This window comes from Columba livia, chromosome Z, assembly GCF_036013475.1.
Source record: "Columba livia isolate bColLiv1 breed racing homer chromosome Z, bColLiv1.pat.W.v2, whole genome shotgun sequence".
NCBI lineage: Eukaryota > Metazoa > Chordata > Aves > Columbiformes > Columbidae > Columba > Columba livia.
Window position 1 is genome coordinate 16,531,679 of NC_088642.1, and position 16,462 is coordinate 16,548,140.

General features: G+C 43.2%; 2 protein-coding genes across 6 annotated transcripts in view; both read right to left on the reverse strand.

Annotated features, from left to right (window-relative positions):
• Positions 1 to 403: 403 nt before the first annotated feature.
• Positions 404 to 4,275, reverse strand: LOC102091379 (LHFPL tetraspan subfamily member 2; the record flags this gene model as incomplete). Its single annotated transcript, XM_021292207.2, is given in 5 exon segments — positions 404 to 3,969; positions 3,972 to 4,023; positions 4,025 to 4,189; positions 4,191 to 4,226; positions 4,228 to 4,275. Coding segments are annotated over 5 exon segments (573 nt in total), but the record flags the coding sequence as incomplete, so codon positions are not given.
• LHFPL2 (LHFPL tetraspan subfamily member 2) overlaps positions 404 to 16,462 on the reverse strand; it is a 131,110-nt gene continuing 115,051 nt past the window's right edge. For all 5 annotated transcript variants that reach the window (XM_065047391.1, XM_065047392.1, XM_065047393.1 and 2 more), the window contains one exon: positions 404 to 4,583. In XM_065047391.1, coding sequence (XP_064903463.1) covers positions 4,327 to 4,583 — 257 coding nt within the window. In that variant the 3' untranslated portion in view covers positions 404 to 4,326. The remainder of the gene's footprint in view (positions 4,584 to 16,462) is intronic.

Here is a 16,462-nt window from a genome sequence, read left to right on the forward strand (position 1 = left end):
TCTGGATTGTAGATTTCTAAATGTTCCAAGTTTTAACTAAAAGCTACTTCTCGGAAGTGTAGAAACAGTTAGATGAGTAACTAAACTAAATGCAATTAATTATATGTAAATTTAATAGAAATGGACCATTGGAACTATGAGACAGAAGTGCTATCCTGACTTTTCCTTTAAACCACTAAATGCCTTACTGCTAGTTCAGCCGTAGATTTGCTTAGAGAACAATATGTAACCTCTCTCTAGTGTTTGTCAAGTCACAGGTGAAAGATAATACACACTGTGGCACTCACCATTTAAAATGTCTATGTGATTAAGCAGTGTTTGTTCTATAACCTTTGTTACCTGTTTTCATGAGAAAGGAACCGCAGTGCTTTACTTGCAAAATGAGAAACATTTGTCAGACATATTCAATTGGAAAGTCTCTTTAATGCAACTGTATTGTATAACAGATAGCTACAATTTCAGATCACATACTTTTTGATCAGTAAAAGTGGTAGTAATTGTTGAAGTGAGATGGAAATCTGAAACACAACATCAGCAGGCTGGGATCTTACATGCTATTAGAGCTACAATTAAAGCGACCTTGCTGTGGCTCAACTTGTCCAAAATGCTTGAAGTAAGGTAGTCAGACTCCTTTTAAAGTTTGAAAACTCACATTTTAATTGAAATTTAGATTAAAAATAACACATTAGGTACATAGTTCATGCTAAAAAAAATGTACATAGTGGTGATTCAAGAACAGAAAAAGAGTACCACAAATAAACCATGGCTCAAAAGCTACTCTAGCAGGATTGCCACAGCCGCTTTTCCTATACGAAGCAGCTGTGGTGTATACGTTGCTGCCGCACTCTGCTTCTGTTGGGCTCCGTCCTGCCCCTGAGGTGGGCACCTGTGCCCACCGCTTCCCAGGAAGGCTTGAGCCCGTCTGTGTTTACCACTGGGACGTGAGAGACTCTGATGTGGGATAACAATGCAAAATGGAAATGATTTGGCTGAAAAAACATCCCAAAATCCAGGGAACTTTATTGATTAAGACAGATACAAAGGTGATGCAGACAACCCAGAAATAGCTCAGTAGCAATGTTTTTTTGCAGTGCCACATTATAAATAAAGCACATTCAGAAACCTTGCTAGGCCTTTGTAGCTTTTAGATTGTATATAGCCAGAGCTGGACACAGCATCACATTCGAATTGTCTGTATTACATAAATCTGAGTATTTCAAATCAAACTAGAAGAGATTTTTGTTAAATCCTTAAGCTGCTGTTACTATTCTTGTATTAATCTTCAAAATCAGTGATTCTATTGCATTACTCTATGCTTTAGTTTCTCCACACCACCAGAACTTCAGCCACTTCTTCCCTGGGAAGTCCCTTTTCAAATATATGGTTTAAAAGCAAAAGCTAAGAAAAATAAAACAAAAAAACAAACCCCATTCCTGGTATTGCACATCTCACACGAGTTTGTGTATATATATATATATTTTTTTTAAATATGCTACAATTAAAAAAAAGTCTATGGCACTTTACAGATTATAAGTTTACGAAGATGATCAAACCACAGAATTCTTCCATACCACAAAAACAAAGTTAAACTGAAATAACTGGTACACAGGTTTTAAAGAATCCACAGCAAATTCTTCTATGCAGTGCATATGCATTAAGAAGCAGTTACACTCCACAGCCCTCTCATGAAATTAATTAAATTAGCTTTAAACTGATTATTTTTTCAAAGTGTTTTTGAAAGCTACTGCTGAGGTGAACTTCAGGAACAACTTTAAACAGCTGTGAAATGAAATTAGTGTACCCTACACCTAAAAACCTCATCCAGAAAAACAAAAAAATCTGCAATATCTATACCACCTTATCACTTGCTAGAAAAACAGAACCCTGAGAAAATAAATTCCGTTTATTTTTTTGTTCTGTATTTCTTCCCAGCCTGTCTTCTATCTGTGCTATGTGATGAACATGGATATTTTTTGCAAGTTAGTTGATTATGTTGTTGCAGAGCAAGTTGATAGTAGGCCAGCAACAAGCAGGAAAGCTGGTTCTTCTTGGTTAGAAAGGCAAACAAAAGCAAAACATGCCACTGGAAATAACTCCTTTGTACTTAAAAACTGCACTATTAAAATTTTTTAAGCATTCTGTAGATCATAGCACAGGTCAGCTAGTAATGTAAATGAAGGTTGGTTGTTGTTTACTTCTAAGCCAAAGCACTATATACCCTCCTTGCTTTTTTTTTTTTTTTTGCCTTTTTTTGCTTTGTTTTGTTTAAGAACTGACCTTATTCTGACTAATCAAGGGCTCAAGCCAAAACAGCATTTGCCCCCTAACATAGTGTCGAGATTTGTTGGCACTGGTGACCTGGACACTGGATTGCTACCCACCTAAGAAAAGCTAAAACTATAAAACTATTTCATAATTAATTTCAGCTGATTTATATGCTACTCTTGTTCTCCCTCGCCTTTTCCCATTGCAGAGCCCACCCATGCAGAGCTGCGCTGGTAGCCCAGCCTCTGGTGCAGAGCCCAGCACAGGGGGAGGTGAGGGGCAATGTCCACAGGACAGCGGGACTCACCTGGCAGCTGTGCTGGACCTGAGGGACAAGCCCAGTGCGTGCCCTTCAGATGTTAACAAATCAAAATTACGAGCACAATCCTGCTTTGTGCAGGCAGTTGGCAGAAAAGGTTCCAGACCATAACTTTTGGGTTTTTTTTTTAAAAAGAAAAGTGAATTACCCATTTTAAACTAGAAAACGGTGGGCATGGGTTGCAGGAGCAGGTGCACGGCTCACGGTCATCATAATTGCTGAACTGCTCTTGTATTGCGACTGACTTGAGTGGTGTATTGAAAGTAGCTATCTACCTGTACAGAAACAACAATTTTTTAATATCTATGGCACACCTTAAGGGACCGACAAGGCATAAACAAGAATCTCTGTTCCATATTATACAGTTAAGTGCTGGATAGCAACACTGTCATTGGATGATGTTAAACTACCAATAAGAAGAGGAGTCTAAAATTCATTTAGTACTTCTCAGATGAATTATCCCCAATGCTCCTATGGCACAGTTCTTCATTCCTTTGTTTTTTAAAATACCTTTAAGGTCAGAAGTATATTAGTTCTAGTAAGTGACGCAACACCACAAGTAATAGAACCTACTGCCTTTGAGAAAGGAATGTCATTTGTGGCAAGTCTGTTTTATTTCTGCTGATTTAGTTGGAAAAGAGTCCATACTACATGTGGTTTAATAAAAACAGAAAAGATCTTCCCAGCCATGTAGAATTTGGCAAGACTTCCTGAAAAATGTAAATTTCTTAAGGACTCATGTGGCTCTGGGTCATGAGACAGACGGATCTGTGGACTAGGAATGAGGTTTCACTGGCAAGAGAAAGAATAACACTGTTGAAGCCCAACATGGGATCTACATTTGCAGGAGAGGCCGCAGCCCAGGCCTGGCTGTTGGCATTCACAAGATAACGGGGAGTTGTCATCTGCTTGGGATTTCAAGAGCTTCAATAAAGGCTGTAGAAATATTTCTAGTAATGGCTATTTCAAGAAATTTTATCAGAATCAGGTGAAAGCCAGTGTAAGAACAGCTTCACTGTCCTAGTCAATGGAAACAAAATAATTTACCTGCTAAATAACAGGTGGAACACGCCTTGCACTGTAAGTGTCCAGACCAAGACACCTGGCAGGGACTCAGCTTTTTAAACGCTTAAAGATTGGTGTAAGCTGCATCATGTCAACTTTGCTTTCTCCACCATACACTTGCTGTCTGAGAAGGCACTGTATTTTAAGGAAGTTCAGTATCAAAAAGCACCTCAACGAAAAGGATGGTACCAAACCAGGTGGTGGTGAAATATTCACAGGTGAGGGGAGCTCTTGGAAACAAAGCCTAACCAAAATAGGCTTCCTTTTTGTTTAAGAAAAAAAAAAATAGGTGCTGGCTTTTATTATTTTAAACCCAAATTCTTCAAGGTGACCAAGGTAGGTAAGGCAACCCAATCAATCAGAATTTGTCAGTTACAACAACAACATTCCTGCTATACGCACATGATTCCTCACCTCTCCAGTTAGATTAACATATTCCACTGTGTCCTGATCACAGAATGAAACTAGTAATATCCCCAAGTATTTACATTCTGCTTTTTTGGGATCCTTTCTCTGATCCTCATTGCCCTGTAAGGAAGAAAGACCCTTTCAGTAGTTCGTGGCTGGAATGCACAGGGCTCAATGACACGAATGGTAGAAACAGGTAAGCAGATCTGCTTGTCCAGTCAACGGAAAGCAGATTAAGATCCAGGTGCTGGTATTTTTCCCCACTGGAGTTAAAGGAGGCAGATAAGGTTTTTCCCTTCTTCTATTTCTTCTTGCACTTTGTCACTGGATGTGGCTATTTCAGCTTGAGCCGAGAAGACTGCACAGATGAACGTCAGCACAGTGCCACCGATAGCAGTGTAGAAAGCCCAGCCCAAGGAGCAGTCTCCTAGTTTGTAAGCAGACGCGTAGTGTCCACAATAGCTTATTGCCTTCTGGCATCCCCAACCTGCAGGGTAAAGTATCAAGCCTAAGATAAGGAAGAGGCCTAGAAATAAAAACAAAAAGACACACGTTTAACAAATTGTCAGTGTAACACCAAATGCAACACCTGTTGTAATGGGTTATCATGGTCACTGCTCCAAAGTACCAGGATTAGGAGAAGGTAACTCTTCCTCATCCATCCTCGCCCATACTTCCTTTACTGATTATTCCTAGTATATATCGGGTGGTGTTTTATCTAGACATGGATCTATCCTGTGTTTTTTTTCTTGTGAAAGGTTTATTTCATCTGATAGAGTTCCTAATTTTAATTACCCATATTCCTTCTACATCCTTTGTTTTAACAGATTACTGCTTGGTATACAGAGCCTGCAAAACATTTTAGCATCTCTACCTACTATTTATACTTATACTTTTCAAATACTAAGGAATGTTTGCATCCATTTTCAGTTTGTGTTTAGCTAGCCCTCATTCAGCTTTCTTTAGTCATTCATCATAAACATTTTTGCCTTTTTTCCTCTGGATTTTTTCTACATTGATTTTCTTGCCTGGGGAAAAAAACCAAAACAAAACAAAAACCAAAACCCTAAACACACCGTGTCTGCTTATCTGGCCACATTAGGACATAGCAGAAAGATAACAGCCAGTTCAGTAAGCTGCTTTCCTAATGAAGGGATTTTAGAGTCAGCCGCAAACAAACAGATCTCAATACCCACAACCAGTGCACAGGTAACGCTGGGACAGTCTAAACCAGCAACTGATGGCTGCAGAAGTAAAGCACATTTTAGGGTTGCACGACCAAAAGCCTCAACTCCCCGTCTTGCTAAACCACTTGAACACACTGCTGTGCCTCAGAGATGTTTTGCCCCTCTGATCATTTCTTGTATTGATAGTTTTCTGTCCTATGAGGAGCAGTATTATCTAAGCAGTGAAGGGCTTCATTAAGGAAATTAAAAGTCACATTAGAGTCCCTGCACACATGATGTGTCTTTGCACAAAGATGACGGATTTAATCAAAATGCCTAATATGCTGGTGGCTACAGGACAGCTCATAGGTAACAAAATTTGCTGTTTTCTTTAAAATTTTATTCAGAAGAACAGGAGGAATTATGAAAATTAGTTTTTGCTTAAACACAACCAGTTTATCCAGAAAATGAGTGCAGCCTCCCACATCCCATATATATTACCAATTTATTTGTCCTGCACTGTAAAGCCCTTTATTCAACCCGGCACTTTGATGAAAATAGCTGGTAATGTGCTGTCACCTAGAAGTGGGCTGGAAGTTGTTCTTTCTATGTGTGGTACTGGTTCACACATTAGATTCCATCTAATCCTAAAATTTCTACCAAGTAATAGAATAGAAAACAGTCCTGCTTTCTTCCCCATACTGAGATTACCAAGAACAGCAGCAAAGACTTGTTCACACCTTTGATTCAGTGAGACCAGCCTATTGTGCCATACATTACATTTCCTTAATTGTTTAAAGAAATTCAGCCAGATGCAAGAAAACTCCCTCACTGAGAAAGAAAAGCTGGCTCCTAGCTAGTAAGCAGTTAATACACACAAAATGCAAAACCCGTCATCCAACTGTCTAAAATTAATGTCTGTGAATGCCAGACATTTCACAAAAGAAAGTCCTTCCTCCAGCGTTTTTCTAACAGTGACACAACGCCATGGGCATGAATGAACTAAATGTCATTATTCTTTGGGGCGGCAAAATCCATTAGCGAGTGGTATCTGTTCTCTGTGAAGGGATTTTATCACTGCTTGCTTTTAAGAACCAATGACAAATTTTATGCAGTGTTTCCTGGCTGATTGGCCAAACTACATTAAGGATAAAGTATTGCTTTATCTTGGACAGACCTGGATAAGCTGTGCTTTCATCCTGCTGAGCCCCGCAGCTGTTTCAGACTAAACACCAGCAGTTCCTTCTCCTCTGTTCATCACTAGTTTCCTGTTCTGCATTACCAGCATCACTACAATATGTTTTTTTTCTGACTGTGCATTGGTATGGGCCAGTTGCCATTTTCTCTAATAATCACAAGCCCTTTGGTTGTTAAAAATCACCATCACCAAATTAAGAAACCGGATCTGAAATGCCAACGTAGCTGCTGCCAACGAGGAAGTTTTTAAAGTTTACCACTCCATCACTCACACGCCTCCAGATCCCGTGTCCAGCAGCAGACCGGCTCGCCGCTCTGTCACAAGCAGGACTGAGAAGTTACATCCATCTCTTTTTACAAAAACTAGAGCAACGGAACCACTGAAAGCTATTGATTCATGGCATGTGTGCCCCGAGCTGAAACTCCATTCCCCAAACGCAGGCCCACAAAAGGCCGCAGCACTGCTGTCAAGTGTAGTCATCAGCACTCACTGATTTAAAACCTTTTTTTTTTTTTTTAAAGAGTACAGAAAATTCCTGGAGAAATATTGACTACAGCCCAGAACTTGAAAAAATACACCTGTTTTCTCACAGATCAAAACAAAATTTGGAGAAAAGTCTTAACTATGGACTTGAATATAGTCAAAGTCTCACCTGATTTTTTCCTTCAGATAATTAACTTTGTGAATCCTATACCATCCTGGCATGAGAAATAAAAAAAAAAAGCAATGTTTTCACTACCAAACCTATCTGCTACTACTCCATTTAAGTGCAGACAGAAAGCTTCTCAGGACATGAACCTCTTCTCACTATCACTAATATTTATAATAATTTCTCATTTTATTAATACCTGGTTTCTACTTGCTAGGGAAAGAAAATAAAGACGATTCAATTAAGCCAATTCAACACACAACAGAAACGGCACTGCTTGGATTTCACGCTGACTAACAGCAAGTGTAGAGGCACAGGCTCCCAATCATATATTCAGCTCAAAGCTCCAATACCTGGAGCAACGGCTGAGCTGTGCAGGGTCCAGTGATCCCTTCCTGACTCTCCCTACCTGCCCAAATAGGGGTGCTCAAGTGAAAAGACCAGGAGGAGCTTTGCCTCCTGCTTCCCCGTAACTACAAAAGAGACGGTCAGAGGCTGCACAGGTCACCTCAGTGACTGCTTCAGCTTAAACAAAATAGACAGAAGACGCTCTATCACCCACCAACAGAGCAAACCATGGGCTAAAGCAGAAGGCAGCAACCCAAAGGCGTTAACTCTCCAATTAGTTGTAATGAGAGCAGCACCTTCCAGAGATCCCCCAAAAGAACCTTCTCCTGGCAATACAGATGCAGAGGGAAGGAAAAATGCCCATGTGGAAAGAATAAGGTAAGATATAGCACAGTTAGTAAGGGCAGGAGAGGTTGTGGTGCTGCTTGGAAAGTCATGGTCTGTTTTTAAACAGGCAAAACAGCTAAATGCAAAACTAATAGCTCGGCAGTCTCTGTGCTCTTCCACCTTTGACCTAAGGAGCGCTGCACAACCACTTCTATGCAACATGAAAAAGCCAAAGGGCTGTTTCTACAGCTAACAGCGCGGCCTTGATCTACATCTAACACATGTGCAAGCAGCTGCAGGTGAGCAAAAAATACAGGCCAGTCTGCAGAGACATGATCCACCAGGGGAAAAAACATGGTAAATTCTTCGTGCTGATTTCTTGTACCAGTGTCCACAGGGCAGAGCCTGGCCAGGTCCCTTACAGCTCTTTGCTTCTTCGACAGCAGTTTAAGCCTAACTGCCTGTATCCCTGCCTTTCTGTAACTGATGCTCAGTCTCTGGGGCTCTCCTGCCTGCAGGTCTGTCATTCTGGTTATTTGTTTGCATTACCACAGTGACTGGTAGCTCTGCTCACAGTTTCTGCCTCCAACAGCTGACAATCTGCTTTCCAGACAAGACACACAGAGATGGAGCGCAAGGCACAAGTGAGATGATATCCCCAAACAGTGCACCGGCCATAGCTCCATCCAATCCAAAACCTGCCGGTTACCAAGGTTTTCCTTTACAGCCTCTACAACAAGACAGTCTCAAGAAAAATGTCAGAGGAAGAAAAGTGGGGTTTCGGTTGCCTGTGGACAGCACAGAGCAGCATGTGGTTTTGTTTCTGGAGAGTCCCAGGTGAGAAGGCAGAGGAGGGTGCTGGATGGGCTGCGGGGAGCCAGGAGCAAAGCTTCTTGCCAGTGAATGGAACATGGCAGAGACCATGGCCTGGGGACTGCGAGGGGCTGGAAAAGGGAGCCAAGCGCCTTGTCCCTGGTATTAATTTGTACTCGCAGTGCACCGGGACACAGGACCAGCTCCTAGGACAATCTGCAGATTTGTGATAATTCTCAGGTTTCTTGAATTGGAATCAATTCAAATATTGACTCATTCAAATATTACTTCTGTGTTTAATTCTGCATTGAGCAGCTTTCTAAGCCATTTAATGCTATAAATTAAGATTCAAGCACTTAAGCTTTTGATGGTCACAGAGGTACAAATCTCAGTTTTGTGTCATATAAGTTTATGTCAGCATAATTGGATAAAGCAACAATTAGTTCCTGTCGTCATTTTGCCTTGAGATGTATCTGGCAGGAGGACAGTAAATATTAATGATGGATTTCTTCTTCATAATACATCAATTTTTACACTAGTCCCAGTGTCAATGAAGAGAAGCCCATCTCCAAGAGGAAGGGCAGAGAACAAAAATCGAGTGCCCTGTCTAAATGAAAGTTTTGTTCAATTAATCCTTTTCAGTTCTTCATGCTGATGGATAGCAAATGAGAGTTTTGATTCACAGCCAGTCTACCTGTGGAATTATTGGTGTTTGTTCCCCCAGTTGAGAGGAACAAATTCATTTTGAAAATGTTACAAGCTGTCTTCCACTGTGTTCCTCTACAGGCTCACAGAGCTCAGGCTCACTCCCTTATAGATGTAACCCCCTCTCTGAGCGCAGCTGTGCTGCCGGGAGTGCAGCTTCTGCTGTACACATACTCCTGTTCCTACTTCTGAATTAGCTCTACCCCACCTCTTTAAATCAGTATTATAATCTTCCATAATTGCATTTTCCTTTCTGTTAGTTGTTGTCAGCTCTCTGTTACCTTTCCTCCTACAATTCCTTAAAACAGAGGCCTGAAAGAATGCTGCACAATGCTGCCAGAAGCCTAGAAATGACAACAGAAAACTATTCAAATTGCTTTTTTATCTGGAGACCTCTACTAAAACTCCTTGGTATAAGTCTGTCAGCAGAGAACATTTTCCCATCTTCCACTGAAGGCAATTTGCCAACATAACATTTTACTATCAATCCCTCATTACCTGCTTTCAAAGAGAAGCCTTAAGAAATACAGAATTCAGACGAAATTTAAATTTTATTGGGAGTATTAGACTAAAATACATTTCCTATTAAACATCAGCCCTTTTATATTCGAAAGATGTAAAGGCAACTTCTTTCTTCTAAAATACCAAAGCAAAACATTACAGCATACTGTGAAATATCAATATAAATACAGCAGACTGCACTGCTGTGCAAAGTTGTTTCTGCAGATAGCTCAGTAATATTTTTTTCTATAGAAGAATCCTTTTTGTGTTTGTGCACCAAGAACTTTCCCCCTTTTCAGGGCCTGCAGCAAGGGAACTGCAGCGAGCAATTGCTCCTCCTGGTTTTTACAGACAGCGGCAGCACTGCCAGGCTAACATAATGGAAAACCAACAGACCGGTCTATCGTTACGGGCATTTGTAGGTCACGTCATGTGCTGGGGTCAGATCTGAATAAAAGCCTTTTCATTCCAACCTTGGAAGCAACCCTTGAGACAGGGGTTAGGCGGATGCTTGTTTAGCTAAGTGAAGGCATGCTATTTAGTTTTGACAGTCTCCTGTGCAGCTGCTGTTGTGCCATATTAAACAACAGCATATACTAACAAAGCCAATTTCCATTGCAAAGCCTGAAACTATCTTCTCATTTCCTAGCAAAACAGCAAAAAAGCTTTTAAATGCTGCTGAAGAAACAGGAAATTAAGCAGCTGTGGTCAATGAGGTGGCACTGCAACAGTCTCCCATGGTGCAGCACAACTGAGCAACAACATTTTAAGAGAGGAAGAGAAAAAGTGTGAAGGTGGGGAGGGATTAGCCTTGCACAACAGCACGCAGGCAGCACAGGGGGTGGCGTCCTCAGTGGCAGTGATCCCAATCGTTCTCATCTTCTGCACAACCATGGGAGATTAAAACGCAGCCCAGGGGCATTGCACCAGCCAGGCAAAATAACTCTGCCTTTATTGCTCATACTTCCAAATGTCTCAATATGCTACCGGAAAAATTACATGTGTAAAATATTTGTGCAAATGTACTATGCTAGCTTAAGCCAAGGAAGCTTTCATACACGCAAACTTTTCCTAACAAAGCCCTACCCATCAGGAATACTACCGGGTCATCACTTGCATGCTTTGGACTGTCTCATCCACCAAGAGGCAACCGAAGTGACAGCCTCCTACTCAGCAGCTGCACAACAGACACCTTCAGCCCTGTGAAAAGATTCAGTAATCACGTTTTTCTCAGAGAAGAGCTAATGAGGAGGTCTCAGGCCAGTCAATGTGGTGGTCTCAGCACTCCACGCTGGCTATGGGAAAAGGATGAGGGTGGTGCCAGGCTGCTGAAGGGTGCACCAGCTAAGGGAACCCACAGCACAGGGCCACAGACTTGCCTCTACAGCTGCCGTCCCTCTCCCTGGATAAGTGCCAGACCCACTGAATGCACACAGCCAAGTAGGGACAAGAAGGTCTCTGCCCAAAAAGAAGGAGGAGACTGCAAGCTCTAGTGCCTTGGAGATGGCCTCTGGCCCACTTGGAAATGCCACACAACAAAAATTCATAACATTAACAAGATAAACACTTTAAAAAGCCTACCTGGACACCACACTCAATGCAGGCTCACACAAGCAGAGGGGATTTGGGGTGGGTTAGAAGCATGGCTGTGGAGGGTTGCCAGTGGGCAATGCACCAAGGCAGACTCCATACTCCCCACAGTCACTGCAAAGAACTCCAGCTGTATATAGATTTCAGCATACCTGAGATACACTAAGCTGAGGCAGGAGAATGAACTGTTTAAAACTATAACCAGGTGATGGCTTGAAACCTGCAAGGCTATTATTTTCCTTCTAAAATTGTGTCAGGGTCATAATGGTAAGCAGTTACCAGAAGAAAAAGCAGCTCCCTAACCACTGCCTTCCTCAACCTGAAGAAGAGGGTAAGATCCCTAGTATTTTCAGCCATAAATTAACTATACATATGCTCATGCATTTTTTTTCCCATTTATTAAACAAATCAAAGATGCTCGCTCATAACCAAACCCATGCAAACCTACATAAGCTTCTGACAGCGTTACTGATGTTGGGGTGTGGAAACAGGGACAGGAATGGATGGAAGGGGGCTACTGGTGTGAGACTCAACTATTAAGTGTATTTTGCTACCCACAGAAAAAGCTGAAACTAAGTCAGTTTATCAGGTTGACATGGGTTGCTTTGGCAGAATGACATCATATGGATTGTGTGTTGTTTTTTTTTAATATTGGTGTGATCTAACTGCTTGGACTTCTCTGTAATGAAGTACAAGCCTGCAGACTCCTGCTTTTACGAGAGGGAGGGCAAATTCCCCGTTAGCTTTTAATAATTTTTATATATGTGTTGAGAGCTGCTATTGGTTTAGTGGGAAGTAAATGTGGAGACTCAGGGTAAGATGAGTCCCAAGCTCTGGAATGATACCACTGCCTCTTTGCCGGCTGTTGGCCATGTTGAGTCATGTCACCACACTACTGTAACTCCTGTGTGGCGGATGCTAACCATGCAATTAAGTCAAGATAAAGCAGCTTATAGGGGAAAAACCAAATATTTACAAGTTCTCAGCAACGCAGAGGTAACTAAAGACGTCTCCACGCACAGGGCCACTGCTCAGGCAAAGCCACAAGGGCTGGTCACCTCTCCCATTTTACCTTAAAAGCCAATGAAGCATTGAGTGTTTTCAATCAAGGACAGCCCAATTAAAGGCTTCAAGCTGCTAAATGAGAAACTCAAATGCGGATGGTAAACTTGGGAGGTTCCTGAGTCAGGGAATGTTAGGCCGTGCTAATTAGTCCATCCATGAAAGAAGCAGAGGAGAAGACCCAGTATATTTCTCACTCTTGTCCACAACCTTTACCACTGCCATTTGACCAGTGAGCACCATGCCCTCCAAACCATCCATCGCTTATGCTGAATCTTATCCAGATGAGGGGAAAGCTGTGGATGTGGTCTATCTGGACTTCAGCAAGACCTTTGACACTGTCTCCCATAATATACTCTTGCAAAAGCTGGTAGCCCATGGCTTGGACAAGTGTACTCTACGCTGGGTTAAGAACTGGCTGGAGGGCCGGGCCCAGAGAGTGCTGGTGAATGGGGCTGCATCCAGCTGGCAGCCAGTCACTAGTGGTGTTCCCCAGGGGTCAGTGTTGGGTCCAGTCCTGTTTAACATCTTTATTGACGATTTAGATGAGGAGATTGAGACCATCATCAGCAAATTTGCTGATGACACCAAGCTGGGAGGGAGTGTCAACCTGCTGGAAGGCAGGAGGGCTCTGCAGAGGGATCTGGATAGACTGGAAAAATGGGCTGATTCCAATGGGATGAAGTTCAATAAGGCCAAGTGCCGGGTGCTGCACTTTGGTCACAACAACCCCCTGCAGCGCTACAGGCTGGGCACAGAGTGGCTGGAGAGCAGTCAGACAGAAAGGGACCTGGGGGTACTAATTGACAGGAAGCTCAACATGAGCCAACAGTGTGCCCAGGTGGCCAAGAAGGCCAACGGTATCCTGTCCTGTATCAAAAATAGCGTGGTCAGCAGGACAAGGGAAGTGATCCTTCCCCTGTACTCTGCATTGGTGAGGCCACACCTGGAGTATTGTGTTCAGTTCTGGGCCCCTCAGTTCAGGAAAGACATTGAAGTGCTGGAGCGGATCCAGAGAAGAGCAACACGACTGGTGAAGGGACTTGAACATAAGACCTATGGGGAGAGGCTGAGGGAGCTGGGGTTGTTTAGTCTAGAGAAGAGGAGGCTTAGAGGTGACCTCATCACTCTCTATAACTACCTGAAGGGAAGTTATAGCCAGGTGGGGATTGGTCTCTTCTCCCAGGCAGTTAGCAATAGGACAAGGGGGCATGGGCTTAAACTCTACCAGGGGAAATTTAGGCTGGATATTAGAAAGAAATTCTTTACAGAGAGAGTGGTCAGGCATTGGAATGGCCTGCCCAGGGAGGTAGTGGACTCGCCGTCCCTAGAGGTTTTTAAACTGAGATTGGACATGGCACTTAGTGCCATGATCTAGTAAACGGACTAGAGTTGGACCAAGGGTTGGACTCGATGATCTCTGAGGTCTCTTCCAACCCAGTCGATTCTGTGATTCTGTGATTCTGTGATTCTGTAATCTGCAGAAAGGGCATGCAAACCACCACCTCCCAACCAGAGCTCTATAAGAGAGCCCAGAGCAACAAACTGCCTCAGCTTACAAAAAGAGGTAAAAGGGCTGCAGGACATGTTTTTCATGGCATGACACTTCCTCAGTACTGATCCTGCAGCATGAACAAGACCTCGGGGATGCTGGGAGGAGGAGCTGAAGAGGAACTAAGGCTCAGTGAGAAGGAACAGAAGAAGAGGGATGCAGGAAGAGGAGAATTTTGGGTGGATTCACGGGTTGTACAGCAGCAGAATGCAGGTCACCCTCATTGGGGAAGGAAGCAAGACTCAAAACCACCAATTTCCTTCACCACCACACAGGCACACCGAAGACAGGAGCTAGACATAAGTAAGCCCTCATCTTGAAAGAACCACTTCCATCTTTTTTCTTGTGTTCAAGTGAAAACATAGCATTTGTTGAGTTTAAATATTATTTTAGTGCTTGCATCCTATACACAAACAGCAGCATCAGTCTTGGCTCTGAAGTCTGGAAACAAAAATCTGATGGAAAGGGACCCCCACTCCCCCTGGCCTCTTGGGGGGCAGCCAGTGCTCTCTGACCCCACATTGCCAGGTTTGGGGTGTAAAGAAGTTTTTGGCATCACAGCCACACTGGTAGAGGTAAGGGACCTCGCTGTGCACGTGTGCCACAGTAAAACATTTCTCAGTGGGTATCACAAGAGGCTCCCACTGAGCACTGCTTGATGGAAGAGATTTATGCTTGCTGAGAAAATCAGCTGCCAAACTTGATCACTGAAAACCTGAATTTTTTCTTTGTTTTTCTATTCTATTTACAATCTGCTGGGTGTTTACTGGTTCCCATGTGCCCATCTTGATAATGCGGCAGATGAGATGACCACCAAATCTAACAAAACACTCAAAACTTCATGTCTTTGAAGTTACTAATACTCTCTCTCCCTCAGGCTCAATAGCGATTTAGCACTTGAACTCAATTTTCCTTCCCTGGCATACTCAACACAGCAGTCCCCTTTGCTTGAACTTTCATCAGCCAAGTGTGTATTAGATGTTGTGCTGGCATTTGGCCATATAGGTTACAGGAAGCACTATACCGCAGACAGCAAAAGCAGTTCAGACTCTCAGAATTTCCATGCGAAATCCCATGCCCCCCTTTTTTCTTTCTTCCCACCCCAAGAATTCAGAATTCTGGCATCAGAAAATAAAAATTCTGAGCTGAATCCAAGAGGAAATACGCTTTTTGAAAAATGCATGCTCTGCATTTTAGAAAGACAAACAAGAAGCTTCCTTGCCTTCGAGGGCAAAACCACTCTGCTCTCCTACTGCCCGGGCTCCCTGGCCGAGGAACAGCTTCCGTCGCCTGCAGGCAGCAATGTGAGCTCACAAGGTGTTTTCTTCCTTGCTCACCAGCCTGGCCCTTTCTCAAACAAAATGATGCTTTTTTACAGCATGCTGCTGCTTACAACCGAGTATCTTAAACTACTTTGCAACTATCATAACCTTTTGCAACATGTTCTGCGCATCGAAGAGCTCTAGCAGCCTCGTGTCCCCTCCACAGCAGCTTGCTTCTCCGGCGTTTTCTCCCCTCTCCAAGAAAAGTCCTGGCTGACCTCCCGCTTCCTCCTCAGCGTCCTTCTCCACAACTCCCCAGGGCATCCTCACCTTCCAGCCGCCCGCAGCGCAGCCCCAGGCACCACAAGCCCACCCTGGCAGCCAGATCCTACTTCCTACACCCCCACAAGCAGCTCCAGATCCTCTTCCCCTTCAGATGGTTCCCATTACGCCCTGCTCAGACCATCTTCCTAATTACCCTGACTCCCAAATGGACATAATGACCCATAAGTATAAAACACTGAACTATTTCATAGTGCGAGAGTTGTAAAACAAACTCTTTCAGCAGCAAAGACAGACTGTTACAGACACAGCTGGCTTTAAACTGGGTTTCACCTCTTTGTTTTAGGAAATTTTGGATAAGTTTCCTTGCATTTGAGGGTAAAGCTGCACTCCTGGAGCTGAACCATTGCTCAGTTACTGCAGTAGATTTTGGTGGAGGGACCCCACAAGATACCACAGCAGGGAACAGAAGAAGACATGAACAGTAATAAAAAGGAAAAATTAAGAAATCATGGAAGGCGCAGAAGAATGGACGAAGGAGACCTTGTGAGACACCTGAAAAAAGAAAGTACCATGGAAAAGAATTCATGGCTTGGGACTGAGCAGGACAAGTGCAAGGGAAAAAGAAACAACAGCCTCCCAGAATGAACTGGTGGTACAAGAGGACATGCTCAGCAGGAGTAAAGTAGGGTGAAATGTTAAGGAAACTTCAGCATGAGAGGAGCATACTCTCTTCAGATGAGAGGAGCATACTCAAGCAGGATCCTGGAAAGGAGGAAGCCAAGTCATCCCCGAGTAATGCTGCAGGAGAAATTCCAGGGGTGAGGGAAGGAAGCCCAAACCTGCAGCATCTGGGCCCAAGAAGACAGACTCAAACAAGGTGGCTGGGGAATGTAGTGCTCCTGATCCACCGGCAGCAGCCTTTGAAGACACAAACCTCTGCTTTGTGT